At 38.4% G+C, this 25319-nt stretch overlaps 1 protein-coding gene across 4 annotated transcripts in view; it reads left to right on the forward strand.

Moving 5' to 3' along the window:
• Nucleotides 1-23882, forward strand: part of TRIM66 (tripartite motif containing 66) — a 58765-nt gene extending 34883 nt beyond the window's left edge. For 2 of the 4 annotated variants that reach the window (XM_087745566.1, XM_087745567.1), the window contains 11 exons: nucleotides 9319-9597; nucleotides 9802-10030; nucleotides 13206-13266; nucleotides 13983-14157; nucleotides 14940-15247; nucleotides 16793-16916; nucleotides 18469-18543; nucleotides 19700-19852; nucleotides 20463-20681; nucleotides 20994-21112; nucleotides 22047-23882. In XM_087745566.1, coding sequence (XP_087601692.1) covers nucleotides 9319-9597; nucleotides 9802-10030; nucleotides 13206-13266; nucleotides 13983-14157; nucleotides 14940-15247; nucleotides 16793-16916; nucleotides 18469-18543; nucleotides 19700-19852; nucleotides 20463-20681; nucleotides 20994-21053 — 1683 coding nt within the window. In that variant the 3' untranslated portion in view covers nucleotides 21054-21112; nucleotides 22047-23882. Of the gene's footprint in view, nucleotides 1-9318; nucleotides 9598-9801; nucleotides 10031-13205; nucleotides 13267-13982; nucleotides 14158-14939; nucleotides 15252-16792; nucleotides 16917-18468; nucleotides 18544-19699; nucleotides 19853-20462; nucleotides 20682-20993; nucleotides 21979-22046 lie in introns of those variants that run through there. The other 2 variants (XM_009461465.2, XM_087745568.1) reach the window with 2 other exon arrangements.
• The last annotated feature ends 1437 nt before the right edge of the window (nucleotides 23883-25319 follow it).

Consider the following 25319-nt stretch of genomic DNA (forward strand, 5'->3'; position numbering starts at 1 on the left):
TGTTCTACTCCTTCTTCTTGTTCATGTATAAGCAGAAAAATCATAGATTTCTGTAACTCTAGAATATTTCAGCACATAATAGGGCCATGCTTTGATCCTTCCACCTGCTGGGACGCCCTAACTATTGAAGACGCAGCATACACAAAACCAGGAGGGCTCATCTTTATCAGTAGCTCCTTGGTGGCTCTGGATATCACCTGTGCATTTGAGGCAGAGAAGCTGCCTTTTACCTCTCCGTACAGTTTGTTTAAAACCCTCCAAACAGCACTTCATATTCTGGTTGCTCAAATCTGTTTGGTACTTCTGTGCATGACCCATGTTGTGTACCACATAGAAGTCTCTCATGGATATTTTTCTTGGAATTTGTGTGTGGAATATTGTGGAAGAACTTGTCTTTCCTTACTAGCCCCAAAAAGGAAGTTATTTTATCCTTCTTTAGTATGTAGCTTTGTTGACCCAACATATTTATGATGCAATACCCATTCAGAGAGTTGTTGGAGATCCTTTTGGGAATTGTAGAGACACAGACAGGTAATGATTACTGAGGGTCTGGAAGCAACATGCAAATCAGATTTGGAAGCCACAAAGAAATCTGCAATTGGTAACTTAATCCTGTAGATGTGATGGAATTTCTGGATCAGGCTGATAGTATCACAGCATTCTGAGATGATGCTCTTTGGCTCTGAACTTTCACATGTGGAAGCATATCTCCCTTAACCTCTGATGACAGAGCACAGGAATGAGGAAAGCTATGCAAATTTTCTAGGATAAGGCTACCTTTACTTTAGGATAAGATTGTAAAAATTGAAGATGTGTATTTACGGCCTGAGCAAGACCATGAACCTGAGCACATACTTTTCTTGTAATGCAGACACACCCTCAAAGTTATTTGTGAAAATGAATGGTAATGCTAACCAACTAGCTTTTGGAGGCTTTTTCTACATGCATGTTGAAGAAGCTGTCCTTTGTCTTCTGGACCTGTAAAGGAAAGTTACTACCAACAGCTTAAACATGAAAAGTCAGAAAGAGGGAAGAAAATGGAAGCAGATGTGCAAGAGAGACTAGTGTAGTCTGATGGGAAAAGGAGGAGAAAAAAAGGAAGAAGGGCTGATTCGTTGCTGTACAAGTTGAGAAGGCAGCAAGAGCAGGATACTCTGACAAAAAAAAAAAAGAAAATTTTTCTGATGGTGCTGAGAAGTGTATGCTCTTGTGCAGAAAGCACAAGTGTGTCTGGTTTTTTACTAGTTTCCTGGTACCTCTGCAAGAAATGAGGACATTCAACAGCTACGGTACACCATCTTAGCTTGTATTTATCTCTTGTAATGAGCTGTTTTGGATGAAGCCATAATGTACTCACAGCTCTGGCCATGGCTAGTTAGAAATGATGAAGGGAAACAGTGCAGTAAAGAAACCCTTGAAATATATTCTTCATGAATGTTGTTTAAAGATGTTCTACTGCTTTTGCTGACAATTAGAGTAAATCTAGGTTTAAATGGGAGATCAGTTGCTATTTAAGAACAAGGGGATGTGTCTATTCATTTTCATCTCTGTTTCACCTGATTAAATGTTTTCATGCTCATCTTGAGACAAAGATTTCTGTATAGGTGTTTGTCTATTTACTTTCATATGGCCTGTATTCAGAATATTTCATCTCTCTCAAGTTCTTGGAGGACATGGAAAAAGTGAATGTGGAGAAGTCTAAAATACTGCACTTGGAAAATATGGTAGAGAAAATGGCTAGAGAAACCTTTTGCTACCTGGAGAGAACTGTATTCTGCCTTTTGGAGAATAATTGGTATTGTACTTCTTGGCCTTGTGTTGCTGTTCCGCTGAACTCTTGTGCACAGCATTCCTAGTGGAGCAGGTAATTCTCTGGCTGCTGAGGTTCTTTCGTTAAAGAGAAAGCAGTGTGAACTAGGATGTAGCAAAACTCAGAATTAACTGTTTAGTGATATGCTTGCTAAGATCTGTCAAAAAATAAAAGCTTCCATTAGCCCAGTGGTTTCCTTTATTTTGGATGGGGTAAGACTTGATTGCTCCTGTAATTAAACATCTGTGCATTAATTTTGAAACATGTTTACGGTATGCATTTGATACTATTGACTGATAACGAGATTAATTGTCTGCATATGGGAACATATTTATGTGTGAAGCAATACAGAGCGGATGCTATTAATAGTTTGGGATCACAACATTACTCATAAACAAGGAAACCACAAGTACGTTATTCAGATCATCCCAGACAAGTGCTAGTGAAGCCGTTACACCACGGTGTGAGGCACTCGTATGCCATGTGAGTGCCTTTGAGTTCAAAGAATGCCTGTTCAAGTTCTTCTGATGAGTCCTGTTTTCTGTCTCTCACACTGAAAGCTGGTTATTGATAAGCAGAAGTAGAGAAGCAAGGATGAAATACTTAACACACTTGTAAAATGTCCTTGTGTCTTACATTTCACCATTTATCAGGACAAAAATTAAATCTAGCTTCACTGAGCAGATAGAATTTTGGCTTTCCAGTCATATAAAGTAGGGTTTTCTAGCTGGTGTCGATCAGAAACATTGGCATCAAGGCTATTGCTGTCTTAAAGTTCAGAGTAATTCCTGTCTGTGCCCACCTGCTCTGTATGCATGTGTATAGTATAGTCTCTAAACATGTAACTTCAGTTATGTGTGGGCTTGTTTTAATTTATTTCACTGTTTTTGGAACATTAATGGTGATATTTTGTCGTCTTTCTGTCTTCCTGTGTATTCCTCTAACTATTCTTTGTGAATTGAATATTTTGTGCGGAATATTTATTCTTACAATTAGTTTCTATACTTAGACCATTGATTGTTTGATATAAGTTAAGTACTGCACTTAGCATAACTTTGGACTTGATTAGCACCTTTTAAGAATGCAACACTAGCAATGGAAGTTTTCTGTCTGTGTGCAAAATGGATATAATTTTCTCTTCATGCTCCCCTGTCAGTATACTTTATTTATGTAGCCGGGACCTCTGTCTTGGATTGTGGAGTTGTTCCGTCTCCACACCTGTCAAATACCCAACCTCTGCACTAAGAATGCCAGCAAGACAGAGGACAGATCTCAGAATAACTTTTGTGATACCTGCACTTCTGTTCTGGGGAATTGTGCCAAGCTCTAGCAAACAGATTTTATACAAGCTATTGAATTGCTAAGTTGTAGTGTGAAGGAATGAGTACTCAATTAGATTAACAATTTTGTGGAAAGGGTTACTAACCTTCTGCAATGATATGGTCCTCCTGTTGCTTTTACGTAGTATGATATTGAGTTATTAATTTGCACGCAGGACTGGAGAGGTCACCTGTTCTGGAGCAGAGGCGAGAATAATAAGATATTTTTGGCCTAATTGTGTTTTCAGGAGTAATAAAGGGCATACAATCCCTGTTTTGCTTACATGTACCTAATTGTCATTTGTGGCTGTGATGAGCAAGAGGTCTAATGGCTGTACCGAGCATTTGAAGAAATGTCATAATTACTGTACATCTATGGCACAAATTTGTAGTTTGAGCCTCAGGTACTGCTGCAACAGACATTGGCGTTGTTGCAGGGCCAGCTGGACATCTCTCCTCCTCACACTCCATAAATGCACTCCTTTATCTAGATAGGAGCAGGGTCTTGACTTCTGGGAGGGAGGATTCCTTGTCTTGTCCAGCTGTTGGGTTGGGTCCTGGGCAGTGGAACACTCTGTACCGTCCCCACTCATCCTAAAAACCTAACTGGCTTGGGCACTCGTGGTTGTGCTTTCTGGGATGCTGAGTAGGTTGGACAGCGTTTATCACACTCAGGTTTGGTTATGTTCCTTAGCAACCTTTGAGGGTTTCTCCCCTTGAGCTATTATTTCACCTTCTGCTTAAAATAAATCTCTGAATATGTCATGCACTGTATTAGTAAATTATTACTGAACAGCTGTATCTGTTCATTTATAGCCATAGCCAATAGTAAATGTTTAGGAAAGGATATAAGAAACAGACAAATATAAATTGATTCTTTGATGATACACTATCCCAGCTTCTGAAAACCAGCACTTTAGGGACTTTCTGAACTGAAGGTTCTACCCAGACAATTGTGTTTTGCAGCTCTTCATGGACCCCTCCTCTGTGAATTTGTCTAATCCATTTTTTGAGTCTATTTTAATACTGTTGGTCTCCTCAGCATTCTGCAGCAACTGAGTTTTGCATTGCATGAGAAGTCCCTCTGTTTGCTTACTTTAAGTCTGTTGCCTGATAATTCAGTAGTTCTTGTGTTAGGAAAACCAGTGAATAATCACTCTGTATTCACCACCTGCATAATATCCGTATTTTATAGGTCTATATTGAATTTCCTCTCAAACATTTCTTTTTGAAGCTGAAAAGTGATTGCTGGTCTCTCTAGTGTCTTTATATTTTTCATGGAAGCCATTCTATACTTTAGTCCTTTATATCTTTGGCCATTTTCCCTATATTTTGTGGTTTTGATAAATCCTTTTGGAGACAGGGTGACCTGAAATAGTAATCAAGGTGCATGCACATGGAAATTTTACATAGTGCTATAATGCTGATTATTGTATTGTTCTTTGTGATTCGCAATAAGTCCCAGCTTCTTAGTTCAAGAGCTCTGTTTGTCTCAAGCACCATAAAGTACCAGAAATGAGGAAATCCTAGAAAATATTCAATGCCATCCAAGGAGCACTCTTGAGAGAACTCTGAGAGAGGCTTTTGTTTTATTCCAATTTTATGCAATGGTAGCATTTCATGCAAGACTAACACAGTGACAGTTCATGGTGGAACCTCTCAGCCTCTCCTGGGACTTGATACGTGTGAACTGCTAGGCTCTGACATGCCAGTGCTGCTGTGTTACTACAGGATTATCAGAGAGAACGGTTGATCTCAGTCTGCTGTAGGTGGCGTTCTTGGGTATTTTGCCCCAACACATTTGTCCTAAGCTTTATTTTAATAACAACTCTTCCATCTCAGTGGCAAGTGCTTAACTAGTAGTATTTTTTTTTCTTTAAAAGCATGTGAAAACTGTGGGAGAGGGGTTAGGGGGCACAGCACAGGTTTTATTTTTGTTAGTATTGCACTGAGAATGTTGTCATTGCTTAGTGACTGGAAATAATAATAATTTAATACCCAACCCTAGGACTTTGAATCTGAGCTTGGAACCAGGGTGTGTTTATTGTTGCTGGTTTTTTTCTAATTACTATTAATTTTAGGGGGATTAGAGGTGAAGGAAATAATGATAACAGCCTGGAATTTAGGATCCTGAAAATTCCTAAGGTATCAGAGTATGTTTTGACTTTAAAGAATTGAGCTGCTTACAGCACAAATGTGTTCATGCTTAATGCAATTAGGTACATTTCCCAGAATGTTAATTTAACAAAACCTTTTCCTTTGACCTGGAAAAAAGGATAAATAAAACATGATGCTGCTTGCTCCATACAATCTCTTCCTCCTTCTGCTTTAATCCAGCTCCAGTTTATTCAGACAAAATGTTAAGGAATATTTGGATTCTTTTTCTCATAAAAACAGAAAGGAAATCCTTTGGATTCTATTCTGAAATTGGGAAATACAAATAGGAAGCATGTGTAGACTGTGTTATCAGTGCTGCTGTGTGCGGTGAGTTAAACAACTGGATTGGAGTAGTACATTTGTTTAACCTCCTAGCATAATGAGCTGCCAGGGGGATTGCTCCACTTAATAGCAGCCGTTCATTACTCTGCAACCATTTGCAGTGTGTTATTTCTCTTATAGCAAAGAGAATTGGCGGTTCTTAGTTTTAGCTTTCTTTATCTGTGACACTTAATGTCAACAGCCTTGAGACTTTGCCAAAACAATCCTAACAAATCCTAATCCCAGTGTTTCAAGGTAAGTATTTGCTTCTCAGAATTCTTCTGTATTAGTGCTGCATGTTTACACTGGACCTTTGTAAATGCAACAGTGATCGAAGAAATATTTGAACTAAACAATATGTTTCTTTTTTGTTCTCTGAAGGCACTTTGCATGTTCTTTCTTCTTACCTTTCACTACCATAGCTATGAAATTTGTGGTAGAAGGCGTTTTGGGGTGATGATGCTGCGGCCATTATATTATAAGGAGCATCAGACCAAAATTAATTATGAGACAATGAGAATTCCATTTATAATGACACAGATGTAGTTCAATGTGCCAGGCTGTACATTAAAATGTCAGAAGTTTCAAAATTAACCTACAGCTGAAGCCACCCTCTACCCAAGAGCATAATTAATGCTTGTTGTTGTTCAAAGGGTGCAATGTAAAAGCAATAGAGCTTTTATAAAACAGAGATCAATTCTTTAAAGGCATCCCATTTGCAAAAACTAGCTGAACTGTCAAGGGAAAAGAGAAATTTTTGCTAATGGCAAAAGAAATGATTATTTTAGGGAGTGAATTAATAGGCTATTAATGAGCCTTGTTCCCAGTGCATTGTTCACTTCACACTTGACAGCAGCTCCATGGATCAGAATGGAATGTGTCTGTTCTTAACTGTGAGTTTTAATATTTTGCACTGAAAGATCATAATGTTGCTTCATCATTAAAATAACCACAAAATTAACTTTTGCCCCAAGGGAAAGACAGATGGCAGTTTGATGGCCTCATTATTCTTTTTTCTTTTTAACAAGAGTAAGGTTTTATATTGGCTTATATAATCTAAAAAGATGTCTGAAGAAACTGATGCTAGCTAGAAGAGTAAAAAAGATATAGCCATATAATGCAATTGAATGTGACCTTTCTAAAAACTGTAGTTATAACAAAGTCTTATGCGTGTGTCTATTTTTTTTTCTGTAGTAGGAGTTGTCCCAGTGACTACTCCCAGTAAGTAAACTTGTCTCACTGAAGCCAGGAGTAATCCTACCGTTGTCTTAGTAGGGCTAATATTTCACCTGCAGTGTATACAGTAACACACAGACGGGTCTTCACAGGGTCAGGTCTCAATGCGTAATAGATGATGGCACGCTCTCGTAACATAAGTAAAGGAGGATGAGTGTAATGATTAGAAGAAGTGAAGAGCCACAGGGTCTCCAGTTAACTTGCTATGCAGCTTTGGGTGGTGTGCCTACCATGTGTGTGCCTCAGCGTGCCCATTTCCAATGGAGCACAGCATTAGGTAGTTCCTGTTGACTTAGAGAGGAATTTGTGGATGCTTCGTGCTCTTGAGAATCTGGCTAAATAAATATTTAACTACCTCACAGGGACTTAATTAATGCTCACAATGGACTTTGAAATAAGGGGGAAAAGGCAAGGCTGATTACAGTCCATCTGTTCAGTTCAAGCACGAATTCTGCTTATTTGTTTTATTTTCTGTAAGTGATATGAGAACAATTCACATGTTTATTTTGTCATCTGGAAAAGGCTTGTGATAAAAAGAGTGATGGAATGAAAAGCAAAATGTGTACTTGATAGGCCACATTTGTCACTGCATGTGCAGGAACCTGTCACAAGCAATTATGACAGCTAATGAACATTTTTGATCTTTATGGACTTCCTTTCTGACCTACGTATATTCCTTTGGTTTGAAACCTGAGCATTCTTAGGAATGCTCTATCAGACAGAGTATATGCAAAATTATGCCTCCACCAATGCATTTCTTCATTTGCTGTGTTCTAGTTTTCAGCTCAAATGTAAGGTAGGAAGAACGCGTTTGACTAGTTCCAGGTGGTTCCAAGAAGTTATTATAGCTCAGACAGCTTAGATTCACGGACGTTCATTTGCCTCAAGAGGAGGAAAATGGCCAATACCCTGGCTGCAGAGAACCCAGTACTCTCTGAGGAGCCTTCTACATGAAAGGACTGTTTATAACAGACTTACTAGAGCACTGTGTGGTAGAATGGCACAAACCTTCCCTAGCATTGCAGAAGAGCTGACCTCTTTCCATCTCAAATGCAGGCTATTTTGTCTCATTGGGTATAAGTGGTCACTGTTCAGGCAAAGCTCCTACTGTAGTGTCTATTGCAAATTGAAGAAAAGGAAATTAAATTACATCCTTAGGTGGAAATTCATGTCTGTGGGGAGAGTGTTCTCTTAGCACATAGGTGATATGCATTGCAAGCAGAGGAATTCAGACCTGGCTTCTTTAGCATTATGTAGGATTTACACAGGCACAGCTGACAGCTCAATCTAGCCTACTGTCTACCACTGTTGGATTAAGATGGACAAAGGTATCAAAATCCAAAATGGAGTAACAGTTGAGAAAAATACTAATTAAATCTAGGAAATGGGTCCTGTCTCAGGTTCACTGCTAAATCACAGGTCCCTAGCAGAAAAATAAGTACAATAATGAAATCAAACTCTAATTCAGATGCAATCAACACATTTCTTTTGTCTTGATTTATATTACAATGAGTGCTACTTACTGTATTGTAGTCAAAAGAAAAGGATTTAGTCAATTATCAAGGGTGAAACACCAATGAGCTATAATGAAATAAATGGAAAATTACATATTCAAATGACACAGATCTGCATACTTCTTAAGAGTGCTTATATTTGCTTCATATGGACACCAGAAGAGTCCTGATTTCAGTACAGTCACACATTCCTGGATGGAAGGCAGCTTAAGGAAGTCACCTAGATGGGTGGATTTGCTTTGTTTTGCATAACAATGTTTCTGTGGTTTTGACAGTGACAAATCAGGAGGCAGTAGAAAATGCACGTTGCTAAAACAATTTAAAAGACTTTGGTAAATATTCCCTTTCTTTGCAAACTAGACATGTACATCCTTTCCTCATTAGGATGTTTCTGGATTTACACTCTGATATTTAAAGGGCAAGTTCTTTAGGTTTTAATAGGACAGACTCAGTAACTAGCATAAAGTTTTCAGCATCATTAACAATAGTTTCATCCACTTGTGTGAGATCTGAACCTTCTTTCTGAATAAAGTGATCAGATGATTTTTGAAGAAAATTTCAGATCTGACTCTTATTTCTTCTGGAACAACTTAACGGAAGCTAGTAGGGTTTATATCAAGGATTGATTTAGTACAATATTCTACATGCTTAGATTTCCCATTCATTGTAGGGACTTAAAAATCAGGATCCCTTGGACTGATCAAAGGAAGTAATTTTTTGTAAATCACAGAAGAGTAACCTAGGTGTCTCCTTTTCCAGTTTTCAGTTTTAATGGTGGAAACTCTAAAGCTTTTGGAAATGGTATAAGATTACAATAGATACTTTCAAGCCCTCGTGACACAACTGGTTGATTATGTATAGCTGAAACAGAGTATCTCATCCATTATAGAAAGAACAGTAGCATTTTGCTGCTGAAAAGCTTATTAACGTATTGGATTTTTTTTCTTTTTTCTTTTCCCAGTGTTCGGCATCCTTAAGCATTGTGGGCTTTTCGAACAGTTTAGAAATGGAATTACCTTCAACAAGGTTATCTAGCTCGGCTGATCCACAGATGCAACGTGCAGCTGCTGTAACACTTGGCCCATCCCCGAACGCTGTTTGTGACTGTGATACTCCACCAGAGTCGGTGCCTAGCTACAGCTTGGCGTTGGGCAGAGCTCCAAGTGACCTGAGCCCTGGGGCTGGGGCTGCCGCTGGCCTCGCACCAGGTGATGCACTCCAGAGCAGCACTAAGTGCAAGGTAGGAGTCGTTAAAACTCCTCTACCGAAAGGGAATCCACTTTCATTGATAGCACATGTTATTGTTAGTCAGTCAAAAGCAGCCATTTCAGTAAGTAACATTTTCCTTATCTGGTATTTGAAGAGTGATTACAAATTATTTTCTTAAGACAGAAAGAAAGAAAACTAATAATAAAATTTGATTTTTTTTTTTCCTTCCCCGAAGCTGGAAAATGAAGACTTCAATATTGTAGATCATCCTCTAGAAAACAGCTTGGCTACTGCTGGGCAAGATGTAGTTAATGAATTAACTCTTTCTATGCAAAAAGTGCTGGAAGAACCTATTAATCTTTCAATAAAGAAATCTCAGCGTTGCAGTTCTCCTTCTGAACTGCTCAGCAATGCTTCTTTCCTGCCTGTGAATGCCAGAATGAGACAACTTAGAAGCAAAGAAGGTACCAGGCTTTTCATTATTTTATTTAGGTTTTTGGTCTTTATTTCTGTCTTAGCACCGTGCATTGCAAGCATTGCAAAGCAGTATGCTTATTAATGTACTTACATTTAAATGTGCTTGTCCAGCAAGCTTCAAATATTATCAGAGTACTTAATCCAATGGAAAAGCGTGTTTGATCTCATTTGTGGAGGAAAAACATGGTAATGATATGCCTTGAATTTGTAACATCCTTCATCTATGAACCAGAAATGAGCGTGTCTGTGTGAAGTACCTGGAGTATTAGTTCTCTTAGAAGCACTCCTGTTAATGAGACCTGCAGTTATGACTGTTGAAGAGCTGGTTTGAAGAGTCCAAATTCAATTAAAAAAAAAATTACTTCCGAAATGTAATGTGCCTTCTGCTAAGTCCTTTACATCACCAGCATAGCAAATTTTTGTTAGGTTAATAGATTGCACAGTATGCGTTTTTGCTTGGCTCTGTCTACTGTGGAACATTCCCTTCAGCCAAGGCCTATTTCTTCAGCCTTAATGGAGAATTAGACCTTACTTAACTCTCTTCATGGGCAAACTGCCAGCATCCTTGTGCTATACTGTAAAGCCTCATTCCTGCAAACTCTAAAAGTCAATGGGACTATTCATGCAAGCAAGGGATTGCAGGATCAAGCTGTTATCCTGTGACTTATGCCAATATTTGGCTGCTTTTCTCTGTAAAAGATGAATTAATATTTCTATCTCTGTGCTGTATTTTTATTCAGAGAATTCTAATTAGTACAAAGGAGGCCTAGCTCAGTGAGCCAAGGAAATGTATTTGTCTTCTCTTGCATGTACTATGCCAAATTGTGACAGTTATGCCACAATCATTTCTGTGAGTTGTAAGAATCAGGTGCACCCCTAAAAAGCTGTGCCTCAGTCAGGCTTAAGTGTCTCTGAGAGGAACAGTATCTGGTTTGGGTCGTGTGACACTACACACAGAAAGCAATCTCACCATATAGAATCTCACTGGCTGTAACATGCTACAAATTTGCTCTGTGCAAAGCACAAGTCCTGTTGTGCCAGAGGATGGAAAGACTAGAGCATTGAATTCAATGCTGCTCCCTTTTCGCAAGGAAGGATCAGGAGTGAGCAATTCCCATCCTGCTCTCACTGTTTAAAGGCATGCAGTGAGGGGAGACCTGAGGAGATACAGTCACCGTCTGCAGTGTCCACCAGTGAGAGAGGTTAACTCAGTTGCAAAGGCAACGTTATCTTTGCTAGTGGCTCTCAGTAGGACTTACTGCCTTCATCAGTGCTGTGCTGTCAAACCCCACTGCTTCTGGTATGTATCTCCAATGACTCATCCTTTTCTAATATCAAATCTAAACGTTTCAGCTTAATTTACAACAAAATACTTCTTATCCTAGCCCCAAGGGATGTGGTAAAAATTGTACATCATTATTTTCCCTCTTACAGCCACTTTTCTTCTTATCATGGCTTGTGTAAACACCCTCCCCTCCCCTTCTTTTTCCTAGACTAAACAAATCTCATGGTTTCAGTCTCTCCTCATGGATCAGGGTTGTGATTTTTTAAAACCACCTCATTCCTGCTGCGCTAATCTGGGTTCTTTGCAATTAAGTAGTGCTGTCCACAGCCAAACGCAGTGCTGCAGCTGAGGCCTCTGGGGTGCCATGCAGAACCAGGGTATCAACTTCTTGTGTTTTACGTTCCTCACTGCTGGTAGTACACTGCAGGATGGCATTTGCTTTTTTTTTTTTTTCAGCAGCATTACGTGGTTGACTCACGTGTATTGAATGGTCCGCATTAACCCTTAGTTCCTTCTACAGAACAGTTCCCTAGTCAGTTATTTTCCTTTGTGATTACATTCATCTGATCCTTCATAAGCATAATACAGTTATCTCAATTCAGTCTTACTGATTTAGGGTATTTTTTTTCTCTGATGGATTAAGATTATTTTTTAATTGCAAACATTCTCCACAGTGTTTGCAACTCCTCCAGTTTGGTGTTTTCCACAAATTTTATAGGCATTATTATTTCATGAGCCAAGTGGCTGATGGAAATGTTGATAATTATTAGGAACCCAGCACCACTGGACCATCCTCTGTTTGACAGCGTGCAACAAGAGCTGCTTCTTCAGCTCAGTGTGCAGTCACCCTTTAGTAATTCTGCCCAGAGCCATGACTACCACCCTTCTCCTGAGCAACAATCACACTTTAGGAGTGACATGAAATGCACCTTTCCTTGTCAGTCTTGGTTGTGTTGTGTGTCCCGTGGCTGGGAACAACAGATTATCTTAAAGGCACATTGCTTTCAAGCCACGGATTAGGTACCATTGACCCAAGCTAGACTTTCTTTAAAAAAGCATGTTTTCCTGGCACTCACTTATCTCCAGATAGCCATGATGTTTGGTTTGTTTTCTTGTTAGTGTTGTCTATGTCAAACTAATTCCTAACAAAAGCAGTTACTATGAAATTTGCCAGTGGACTGGTATTTATGAGGGCATCCATTAGGCCATTCATCTCTACCGCATCCCATCTCTCCAAGGTTGTTTTGTCACTCTTGTGTCTAGTATCGGTTAAGAACTACAGTTACTTGCATGATTATGTAATGGATAGTTTTGAATTCATATGTTTATGTGTTACATACATTGGAGAATAGAAAGGAATCATACAGTGTAGCTTTCGTCCCTCAGTGGCAGATGAGAGACACAATTTCCTTCCTGTTTTCAAGTAACTAGAATTATCCAGAAGCTTCTTAGCATGGAGCAGGAGACCACAGAGACTTCCTGAGCCTCTGGGGTTCACACCTCAGTAGGTCTGTTTTTCTCAAGTGAAGGCTGTATAGCAAAGAGGATTACTTATGTTGATCCATGTATATGGATGAATGTGGCATGGCTGTGTACATATATAATTCCCTAGGAATGTAACCATTTCGACAAAATATTTTGGAAAGGCTCCTCATATTCAGTATGGAGGCTGTGGTTAAAGAGAAAGAAAAAGACTGTATCCCAGAATAGAAAATAGCATACACATTTTCTATACATATAGATGAAATGATTCCATAATTCACTTATGATATCACATTAAACACCAGTCAGAAGTACATGAATATTGAAGTACTTTCTACCCTAATCTGACTCTGATATTATAAATATTTTATTCATTTTCTTATCTTCTGTTCCAGATTCCAATAACTGTGAAAAGGAACATTTTGAAATGGATATGAAAAGCAGTCAGAATGTCAGGTAACAGAGTCTTTTTTTTATACAAAAGCACTGGCCATGAAATTTTATGCATGTATTTAGAAAAATTGTCATACTTAATGATAATGGAGAACTTAAAAAGAATGCAAGATTCCTTATAGATAATAATTCTGAAAGTTGTAAAGTATACTCTTAAACTTGAAAACAACAATTTAAAAGAAGTGATGAGTTCATGTATTTTTTGTTATTCTGTGTAATTTTCCAGAATGAATAAATATTTGCAAGCTTATCTCACTTGAACAATTAGAAACTGTTTAGCACCAATTACACCTAAAAAATATAATGGGAACAGGATTAACATTATTTCAACAGTTTTATAAAATTTTGTTTTCAGCTACTGCTGTGATAATGTTTTAAAGTTGATGATGTGCTGTGTTCCTGCTTGAAGCCAGCCACACTGAAAAGTATCAAGCATGACTTGAATTGGAATAATTAAAACAAAAATATACAGAGCAGGGCAAAATTTTAGCACAGGAGTTAGTAATGCATTTATACATATGATTAAAGTGATTGCATTCACATTTCTTAAAGAATTGGCATGTGAAAAAAAGTCCAGATTTTCAGCGTTTAGCCAGCAGAAGCACAGTTACAAAGGAAAAGGAACACAAACAATAGTGTGTGAAAAATGTTGAGACTGAGTAGGGAGGAGAATTTTGTGGAGTATGATTGAATTTAACGATGTGTCATTTTGATTGTAGAGCTGGCCCTAAGGAGCAGAAGGTCCCCTATGTGCGACTGGAACGTCTGAAAATATGTACATCGGAAGCGGGGGAGCTCCCGGTGTTTAAGCTCCAGCCACAGGACAACGAGCAGGAGGGCAATTTCCTCCTGATAATTGAATGTGGGACCCGGTCTTCAAGTATGTCTATAAAGGTGAGTGGAATTTCCTTGAGGCTTTACCTGCTTTCTCCCCTTTATCCCACTGACTTGTACCCACAGTTTCTGAAAGTTATTATACACTAAACAAGTCTGTTGATTCATTTCACCCTTGGGCACTTCTGTGATGGGTTGAAGTAGTAGAGAATGCAGCTTTTAGTTTGCTGTGTAGCTCTCTGATACTTCCATTTCTGAGAAGTCTGTCTCTGGGATTGGATAGCTGTAGTGTTTTTGTATTCTAGCAAACAACCTGGCTCGTCTGTCTAGTTACAAATATAGGATAAATAGCTTCAAACTGACCCAAATACATATTTGAGTGATAGGAACTGATTCCAGAAATCACAGTGTAATAGATTTTTAAAAGCTTTATATTCTGTTGCTTCATTGGAGTCTTGAGTGTGAACTTCTTTCCACACAAGGAAATGGGAATTTCTGATGGGAACAAAAAACAAAACTCTCTTTTTTTTTTTTTTGAGCTGTCGACTGTAAAATTTGCAAATAAGACTCTAAAGTATCCTGTTTCTGTCATCTGTGATATGAAATCTGTACAGCGCTCTCACAGTGCTATTACATTGTGGTATGTGGAGGAAATAACTTGACCAAGGTCACCTGTCCAGCCAGTGGCAGACATTGAGCTGAACGTGGGCCTGCTGAACCCCAGTGCCCTCTCCAGTGGAGTTCACTGCAGAGAAACCATTTTGTCTGCAGATAACCACTACTGTTATATGCTTATATATGAAAATGATGATTGTGTGATCCCAGATTTTTCTTCCCTCAAGATAAATAAAGATAGTCCACCTGAAGGACTGAAATCCAAGGAGGAGAACTCAGAGGACATAAAATGTCTCATATCCCAGCCTGCAGGACAGACACAATCTCCTCCTGTAGATACTCCGTCTGTTGATCAGAAGCTCAGCAATGGCATCTCCATCACGAAAAAATCTCCAGTTACTCAGGAAGTCAACCCAATTGAAAATGAGGATTTCTGTGCTGTGTGTCTTAATGGAGGAGAACTGTTGTGCTGTGATCACTGCCCCAAGGTCTTCCATCTCTCCTGCCATGTTCCAGCCCTGCTCAGCTTTCCAGTGTGAGTATGTATGACATTTCATTAATGTGCGCAGTTGCTGCTCACTGCCTTGGGGCAGAATATATCTTCAGGGACGTATGTGTCAACCTTACACAAGGGCAAGGACTTCATCTCTCACTTGCCTTTTTTGTTCCTTTTCTTGCAAAGGGAAGAATTGTCTTACACACTAGGAACTAGGTGAATTATTAACAAGAACTGTTTCCAGCCATGTATATCCTTTCTGCAGCTAGCTGGCCAGTACAACAAAGGAGGTGGCAGACCTGAGCTTTAAAAAACATTCTTGTGGCTTACTGGACAAAAATAAAATCCTAACTCTCATGTAACATCTGTGGCATAGACGTCAGCTCTTCTCTGCAAGAACAGTAACTAGCACAAGGAGAGGGCAATCAGTGAGTTCCTATTCCGTTTTCTAGCCAGTTTTATGGGAAATTTAGGATTATTGGGGCTTTTGTGGAAATGTTTAGGACATTGATTTCCCTAAGACATACATTCCCTAGCAACTTGTCACTGATGAATTGAATCTGACAGAGGCAGAATTAGGTACATGTCCACATACCAAACTTTAAAAGTGAGGCTGAATAATGTGCATTACTGGTGGTGTATAATTCTGAATTCTGTTACAAATCGTTACCAGGTGGGACCAGAGGCTACTTCATTTGTGCCAAGCCCAAATAACTGTCTCAGCCGAGAAAAATACCTTGTGAGATATTAGTTTGGAGATTCTGGTTTGTTCTTTCTGTTCAAAAAGCAGGAATTTCTATCTCTTGGCTTTTCACTCTTTTCTCTAATAGCTAAATCATTATTAAACCTCTATTTTCAAAACAATGTGAAAACCAAGTTTTCCTTTTAAAATAAACTTCCTAGGCAAAGTTAAATTCTAATAAAGTAAATTCATTCCCTTAACTAAAGTTCTGTATTCATAGTTCTTTAATATACCTTCATCTATAGTTACTCGAGCCCTGATGTTGCAGAAGTTGCATCACTGCCTTCATGAAATTCTTCAAGAGGTTTCTGAAAATGGATCTGCTAGGAAGGACACTTATGCCCATGCAGAATTATGTCTATTTGGTTTGGGAACCTGTGTACTAGCACACATTATGACCTTTTCTGATAATGTTGATTTCTTAGATAAATAAGTCAATTATCATAGCAACTGATAATAAATGTATCAATTATCAAACAGATCTGGTTTTGTCTTATGACCCAACTGTTCGCCATTTTTCCTTAATATTTTTTTTTAAAAGCAGCACTTGAAACAATGCAGCTGCACACATGGCTGGTACATGATTTCAAACACTTACTATTTTGTCTTTTTCTTTTTCTCTGTGACAGAAAAAGTGTAATGAATGGAATCTGAAATTATTACACTTCTCATTAGATTAAAATCTCTTGAAGAACATCTAGTACAATGGGCTTCATATTGCCTGCTATTGTAATACTAGTTAAGGATGAGACTTGTTTCCAAGTACAGTGATTCCTAAGGTTAGTTATTTGACAAGGTTGCTGACAAAATTTGACACAAGTTTTTGGTTTCTTATTTTGCAGGGGAGAATGGGTGTGCACGCTTTGCCGTAATCCAGTGAAGCCGGAGGTAGAATACGACTGTGAAAACACACGCTACAGCCACAGCTATAACGCACAATATGGCCTTGATGACTATGACCAGAAGGTGGGAATAACTATATATTGTACTATTTAGAAAAGGACATATGATCTCAGCATGAGGCTTTGCCTCTTCATTGGAAAGATGACTGTTTTGACTTGGTTGCTACTTGAATGTTTCAGAGTAGTAAGTACAACAAAAGCATTTTTAGTGTTCAGTTATATCATTCTCTTCTATCTAGACATTGCTGATCAATTTTAAAATGAATGACATGTTGTAGAAAGATGAAACAGGCAGATCTGGAATTCCTTTCTTCTTTGAACAGGGAAGTCGTACTCAGCAGCAGAGTAAGCTTCCCTGAGTCAACTTTGCCTGGCTTTCTGCCACTGAATCTTTTTCCTTTAAGACTTGGCACCTTCTCAGATACCTGCTTAGGCCAGTTGCAATGACATTTTTGTGATGTAGACACTTTTTGACTTTCAGTTGGATTGAAATCATCATACAGTCTTTATATGTACTATTGGTCCTCTTGAAGATGACATTTAGGCACTGTTAACTCAGCATAGATGAAAGCTTATCTCTTTACATCCTCATTACCAGTTTCCTCTACCAAATCTCCCATGAAAAAATGTCTTTTCTTAAAGTCCACTTGGTACTCGGAAGCCACAAGTTCCAAATAAACGTCCTGTGTATGTTGGTGACAGCTGGACAGGGAGGTGAAGTCCACACAGCTGAGTGCAGATGCTGAGCTGGCCCTGCACAAATGAAGCCTAGAATAAGGCGCTGGTCTAGTCTGGGTACCATACATAAAGACAACAGCAATGGTTCTTAGAGTACTGGGGCCCCTTGGCAAGGCCTATGAGCACAGCCACAGCACTGTTCGAATTCATCCATGCTGTTTCCAGACCTGAGCTACTCTGTCCATAAAGAGCTGGACATAACATCTTGACATTGATGTGATCCCTGTTTCTATTGGACTGGGTACAACTGGCCAGAAATAGTTGGGATCTGGGTCTTGATTAGTGAGCTTCTATTTAGACAATGGAATTGATTAGAAATCCCATTGCTTGTGAGCAAACATCGCTTATAATGTTTTTGTAGTGCATTTTTTGCATCAGTGACAAAACCAAAGACTAGTATAATTATTTTACAAGTTAACGGTGATTAAACGGAACTGTTTTCATGCAGTACTACCAACTACATAACTTACATCCATTTGTATGAATGGATATGAACAGTGTGAAACATTTTCCATTTAACTGTTTCCACACTGTTGCTGCTGTTCTTTTAGACAAGAGCCAAGGAATAGATCTGGAGTGCAGAAAGGAAATAATGATAGCAATGAATTCCCAAGAGTCTCCAGGAAAGATACGTGCATAAAAAATTTTTTACATAATGTTTCTTTTCTTGCATTTTGTGACTGGTTCTCACTTTCAAAACTATAAAAATTCTATGAGGCAAAACGTCCCCCAGGTTAGAGTGAAGTGTGCCATTTTGCATCAGAAATGCACAGACTACATGAAAACTCCCCTTGTTGTTAGTATGATTGATTAACTAAGGGGAAGAATGAAACTCACTTGTTTTGAATTAAAATGTTTTTCAAATTTGGATTCTACAGAAATGTGAAAAGCTGGTGCTTTCCCTGTTCTGCAGTAGTATGAGCCTCCCATTCCATGAACCCGTCAGCCCCTTGGTAAGTACTGCACACACATGGGTCAGAGGGAATCAAAAGAATACTCTGGCACACCTCGTGAGTTTCTCCTTTGTTTTCTTGAAAGATATTAATTAGCTTTTTTTCTGAACAGTATTGCTTCCTAGGGAAGGGTAGGTGTTTCCCTCTTGCAAGTGCTTTGGAGGTGCTAGGTCAGAGGCAGGTAAATGCTGGCCAATGTTCTCAGGCTGGGTTTGGGTGCCAATTTAAGATGCTGGTAGGATACTAAAGGTATATGAGGGGTTCCAGTGATTAAGAAAGTTGATTTGCTGCGTACATGGAGAATGTTGCATGGCCATAAGAGAGGTCTGCTTTAGAAATAGCCCTGGATTCCCTCTTTTCTGGTGTTTTGCACAAAGGTGGTAATGTGACTGTGTTCAGGGGAAGATGTGTAGAGACTGCAGTTTCATCCATGTACTCAACATTTGCAATATTAACTGGCTATTTTAAGGAAGATATAGATTCATGCTATTGTAACAATAGAACACAATGTGAAACAAGTTGGAGGAGGAAAATGAGAGGAAAAAAAAAAGTTTTATCTGAAGGAATACTCCAAATAACAATATAATAAACATTCCACCTAATAAAGCTTGCAATGAACTTATGGAATACATTACCTAACAAGTAAGTTTTGACCCAGAAAGATTTAAGGAGTGGGATATCCTGGTAGCTGGTGCTCATTGAAAAAGACTTCTGTTGAACTTTAAAAAGAGTACATAGTAGCGTATTTTTAGTCACTCTTGGCAGGCTGCTTCCCACAGTATCAGCTGCCAGTATCTCAGCACATTATTTTTATAATTGCTTGGGGGAAGTGTTAGCTAATTGTCAATGTTACGTATATTATTGATTATGGTTAAATGACGACATTTATATCTGGGGATAAACTTTAGAAAGCGCAAATAGCAGAGTAGTCACTGAAGTGTGCTATTTTCAAGATCAATCTTCCAAGCAAATACGTTTTTAATCAAAAAGCACCCAGGAAGATGATGTGCAAGTGTAGGCACCAAAAGACTAGAGCTCTGTTCCTTGAGGCAAGGAATCCTCTGCAGTGACTTCTGTCCAAACTTGGATAGAAGTCATTGGAGAGGAAATGTTTTAATTAAAAAGGTTACATACCTGCGTTTTATTCTTATTGCAGGCTCGGCATTATTATCAGATCATCAAAAGGCCAATGGATTTGTCAATCATACGAAAAAAGCTGCAAAAAAAGGACAAATCCCACTATTCTGCACCGGAGGAACTTGTGACTGACGTGCGTCTCATGTTTTGGAACTGTGCAAAGTTCAATTATGTAGGTTTCTAATATGCATGGGTGAGGGGGATACAAACCAGAGGGTTGCTCTTTCAAGCTGTCACACTGGTGTAACTATTGGTTCCATTGAAATCAGATATGGGATTGGGATAAACAGAAATATTAATCAGTTTTACTCTTTGGAAATTATATACATTTTTTTTTAATGACAGAAATGGAGATATATATGGATCTGAGAACTTGGGATACATATGGATCTAAAATTAAAGAGGGACATCTTAGCGGACAACTTTTTGGAATGATGCTGAGTTTGCAGTGAGGAGCCGGTCATAGTCAGCAAAATAGTGAGGGAAAATTCAGGTGCCTAGAAATTCCTAAGCAATGATGACTGCTAGTTCACTTTCTTTCTAGTTCACTGCACATCTCTTTTTCTTAGGGATGCAGAAATGTGTTCCTTAATAGCAGCATCTGGTTTTTACTTACACTGTAAATGCAGAGGGACTAATGGGCTGTGGACAGTGGGCAGGAGACTAATGGAGATGTAGCAGACAGAACCAAGGAGAGACATTAGGGTAGGGTAGTCATTTGGTTTTGATCCTTGGTGATTTCTGTGTGTGGTAACACTGAACGGTTGTTTATTCTCTTACAGCCAGATTCAGAGGTTGCTGAGGCTGGACGATGCCTAGATGTATTCTTTGAGGGAAAACTGAAGGAGATTTATCCAGATAGGCATTTTCCTTCAATGCAACAAGAAGACTCTGATTCCGAAGAAGTGGAGAGTCAGAATAGCAAGAAGCTGCCCCAAGATTTTCAGTGGCCATCATATGGACAGGAGTGCATTCAGCCTAAAAGGAGACGGCGCCATGCTGTAAGATTGCAAAAGCAAAAGCATTTGGTTGCTAAGTGGCCACCCTGCTAATTCTGTTTACAGCTGCTGATGGGAAGTTTTGACAGGGCTGTGCAGGAAAACTGTCAAGCTTCTATCACGGAGATGTGATCAGTTCTACAATTTTATGTCAATATCCTCTGAGTGGAATAAAATGTCAGTTGTGTATAAATGTGTGAGCATGAACAAATGAAGTATCTCAGGCCACACAGTTATCTTCCTGGCAGAAAACTCTGTCATCTTTAAAAAGACTAAGCCCTCTAGCTATTCATTGTTTGTTTCCTTTGTACACAGGAAAGTGAAAAAACTAAAAGAATGATGTTTCAGCCAGCTAACAGCCTTCCTCAGGTATGACCTCCTCAAGATACAAGATTTGCTATGAGGAATCCAGCAGCATAGTTGACAGCGTTAAGGTGTGTGGGAGGAAAGCAAAGCACTTGGACTGTTTATTTAAACTCTCCTAACCTGCGGACCATATGCCTTACTTCTAGATCTTGTGGATAGATAACAGATCCAAAGTGTTTGAATCTGTCAATATTCAATCTGTTAAATCACGTATATGTTTTGCAGAGTTTACACTGAAGTACTAATGTTTTGGTGATAGGTAATGATGATTAATAATAAAAGTAACATGCTAATTAATATCTAATACTGCAGTACCGTTTTATAATCTGTTCAACATGACATCTCTGTTTTATAGAGCACAGGTAACCATGTAATAATCTTGCAACCTCAATGTGAATGTTGGCCATGCTTTGTGATAAGTACAATGTGTAGTCATAGAAGCTGTAATCCTGTTGTCTTATTCAATGATTTTTCTGGGAGCTTGGCTGCTCAAGGCCTATGAGATACATTCTAATGTGATTATCTGATTAGCTGTTTCTTTTGAAGCAGAGGATTTTCATTAAATCACAAAAGAACAAGTGCTAATAGTGCTAATACTAGGGCTCTGTGTGAGCTGTTTTTGAGCGCGTGCTGGATGCTCTATTTGCAAGGAATGATTCTTCTGGTATCTAATTCATGCTTGGTAAAGCATGTGGCATTTTTTGGGTCTCAGAGGTAGCATTTTTATACAACCCAAGCCAGTTGTTTTTCTTTAAAGCAGATAGTGGAATTCAGTAAATTAACTATGAAACAAATTACATGGTTATAGAAGTGCCTATAAAATAATGTCATATATTCCTGATTTTCGCTTTGCTTATTTCTTGTAGTTGTGATTACCAACAGTGCTAGAAGATGATGATAATGTGTATATGTAGAAGCTCAAACAGAATGAAAGGATGCCTAAGCTTTTTTTTTTTTTTTTTTTTTTTTTTTTTTTTGCTAAATTCCACAATGTATTGGCAGAACACCACCAAGGGCCAGAACAGAAGAGCAATTTTAGAGCTCACTTGGACAAAGGGTAGCATGTAATTGTAAAGCCTGAAGGGTGGGATAGGTAACAAAGCATGACACCTGATCAGAGAGTGATGGTTTGCAAGCTGCTTCCCACCTCTTCCAGAAGCAGGTGAGCCAGATCTTTGCGTGGCCAATACTTTCTTTGTGTGTGTGAGGGGCATCTTCCTCCTTAGAGCTCTGCCCAGCAGTGTAAAGCTGCGCTGTGGTCTGGCTCTGAGAGAGAGAGGAGTCATTGCAGATCTCAAATACAGTTAAAGTTCATTTTAATTAGGTTCCTGTAAATAAAGATGATATTTTCAGCATAGTTTATATGGGCTATTTGGTCTGGTAACAATGTATGTTATTTTAGATAACACTTTAAAGTAAAGGTTTATATATGAAATAATAAGATGTGAATGTTATATTCTACTATCTGACTTACTGTTTGCCATTAAATTGGTAGTGAGCTAATGTTTTCTTTTCTTTGAAGAAATGAAAATCTGGATATTATAAGCTGACTGGAAAACTGTGAGATGAAGGGACAGCCTTTACATTTTCTATGTGTGAATTCCTATGTGTTTGCTTTCTGTCAAACTCCTCAAAACAGTAAGTGTCTTGGCACAGGGAAATGAGTGCAGGTTTGTAACTGAATTAATCACCCTTATCTGTACTACAGGTATCACCTTTTCTCAATTGGTAGTTAATTCCTCCACCAAAGACCTATCTTTTACCATTAATAGTGCAAAAATGATAAGCTGTATAGCCTTCATCTAGGGGCAAAGGTAGAAATGGGAGAGACTATTGATGACTTCCTCTTTTCCTGGAAAAGCAGAGTCAACAAGAGCCTGCTTCTGTTTCTTAAAGGCTGTAAGTTTGTTAACTGTACCATTAGTTTTGGAGAGCACCTGTTTTAATAAAATTTATCTAGGGTATATTATACCTTTATTAAAAATAGAAGTGTACCAGTTTGTCATCATATATAAGATACTCCTTGGATGTGTGCTGGCAGGACTCTACAGCCTGAGCACTCTTAAGGCTAACTTTGTTTTTGATTACTTCTCTAAGACATACTAACAGTTAAAAAAAATACTTGTAAACTTCATGTCATGTTGGTAAGCAGAACAAAAACTGAACTTGTACATATGACTTCACATACTTTCAAACACAAATCTGTGGGTCAGCAACTTCACAATACATTGCATGTCATGAGAACAACATTATCCGTCTCGGATGTTGCCTTAAAATTGCTGGCTTGGGATGTTCCTGCTGCTGGACACCATACCACCAGGGCCCATAAATTCTTGGGACGTTTACTCTGTTGAAGTCCAATTGCGCAATGGTAATGGCACTGACAGGTATGAAAGGAAGGGTCTCTCTTCTAAAATCTAACAGCCCACGTGGCCCAAAAGAGAAGTGATAGGTTATGTAGTTACTTTTTCATCTATCACAGTCTGTTTCACAATCCAGAATGTGTAGGAAGGGCAGCAAGGAGGAACCCCTGAAGTTTTCCACTGGAAGTAAGTATATCAGAAACAAATGCCAGGAACACTGTGGAAACCCAGTGAATGCACTAGGCTCCTGCAAATGCAACCAAGGGCACAGTTTTTCCTTTTGTCTTTAGTAATGGGTTACATGTAGAATGGAAAATCTTCTTTGTGCTTAAGCAGTTGGAAAAGATTAATTATACTTCAGTAATAGGTCTGTTGAAATGACAGCTACAAATTTGACTTTTATTCCCCTACAGACAATTTCAAAGACATACTTCTTCCAGTGTCATTACAGTAGAATGGTGTTAGAGTTAATACAAACCGGTGTTTAACAATTCAGATTATCGAATGATTGCATGTTTATATGTGTAATGTGCTTTGCTTAACAATAAAATATGTGAAATGTATTTTTGCACATCAATCTGAAATTTTTGCTCTGAGTACATCTGCTTTCAATTAATATATGGATTATACAACATCATTTAATACTTGTTAGCTAAGTTGATAACTACTGATGGCAAAGCAGAATGGTTACAAAAGCAGCTATGCTAACACAGGAGATCTTTCTATTCTAACACAGGAGATAACTTTCTACTCATGCTGGAATTTTCAATACCAATTAGATATTTTACCTTTTTGTTTTCCAATTAGTCTAAGTTAGTGAGAACCAAACGTGCCATGAACAAGTAGCAAAAAATGTTTGTAGTTTAAATGTTCGTATACATTAAAGTGCCAAGGAACCACTTACTAGAAGAAATCAGAAAAGATATTCTAAAATTGAAAATGCTAGAAAATGAAGAATTATGGAATAATTTACAAAAAATAGAACAAAAATACTCTACTGGCAAAAAGTCCAGCAGATACTGCAAGTGTTTTTCTATCATTATTGGTTCCTCTCAGTTTGGTTTATGGGAGTATAAAACTATCAGCAGCAACTTTCTGACCTGGAGGCCTACTGGCTGGAGGAGTAAGGAATCCTCCTTTCAGAGTTACAACTGTGCTGCTCCTCAGACATAATTAAGAGAGAAGTTGTAGAGAGGTAACTTTTTTATTGTATAAACAGGAAAATGTAGAAAAACTTCTGGGCATGCAGTTCCTTCAAGTGTGAAATATAGGCAATAGACTTCGAAGCTGAATACCAGCTGAATTTCTCTGACTTTAATTCAATATCAACAAGATAATCTGAGGGAAAATAAAGGTAGGCAGTAGTCGTGGGCTAAGGAGGATGCATATCTTTTGAAGCTGTCTTTGTAGATCAGGAGCAAGAAGTGAGAGGTGGAGTGATAGTTTTTTGAGAAATGTTACCCCACTATGTGTTCCTGTCCTTTAGTAAATGTTTATGAAAGTCCATTTTAGTGTGTACTTTTGTGCATTTTCATGAGAGCATTTAGTTGATTGGTAGCATTTAGTCTACTAAGCAGACTTTTGTAGAAGTTTATATTAGGATCTGTAACAGTAGGAACATGGTATTTGGATGGCATTGTTGTGAAAAGTGTTTACTGTGGTGGGAATACTTACTGTGGAGATGAGAAATTGCAATGTTCAAATCTGTTGTCAAATTTCTAGCTCCACTTGCTCCATTTTCATTCCAAGTGTCTGAAAGGAGGTTATTGAAAGATACTTTTCAGATAACTTCTTCCTGCATAGGATGTAATTTGTAACGGATTCCCTGTAAATTCTATCTCACAGTATATTTTTGCTGCAGAGAAGTCCTTTTTAGGTTAAGGAGATAAGACATGCAAGTGTTTCTTCTCAG

Source organism: Nipponia nippon, unplaced genomic scaffold, assembly GCF_047370975.1.
Source record: "Nipponia nippon isolate SJK-2023a ecotype South Korea unplaced genomic scaffold, ASM4737097v1 scaffold_10, whole genome shotgun sequence".
In the NCBI taxonomy this organism is placed as follows: domain Eukaryota; kingdom Metazoa; phylum Chordata; class Aves; order Pelecaniformes; family Threskiornithidae; genus Nipponia; species Nipponia nippon.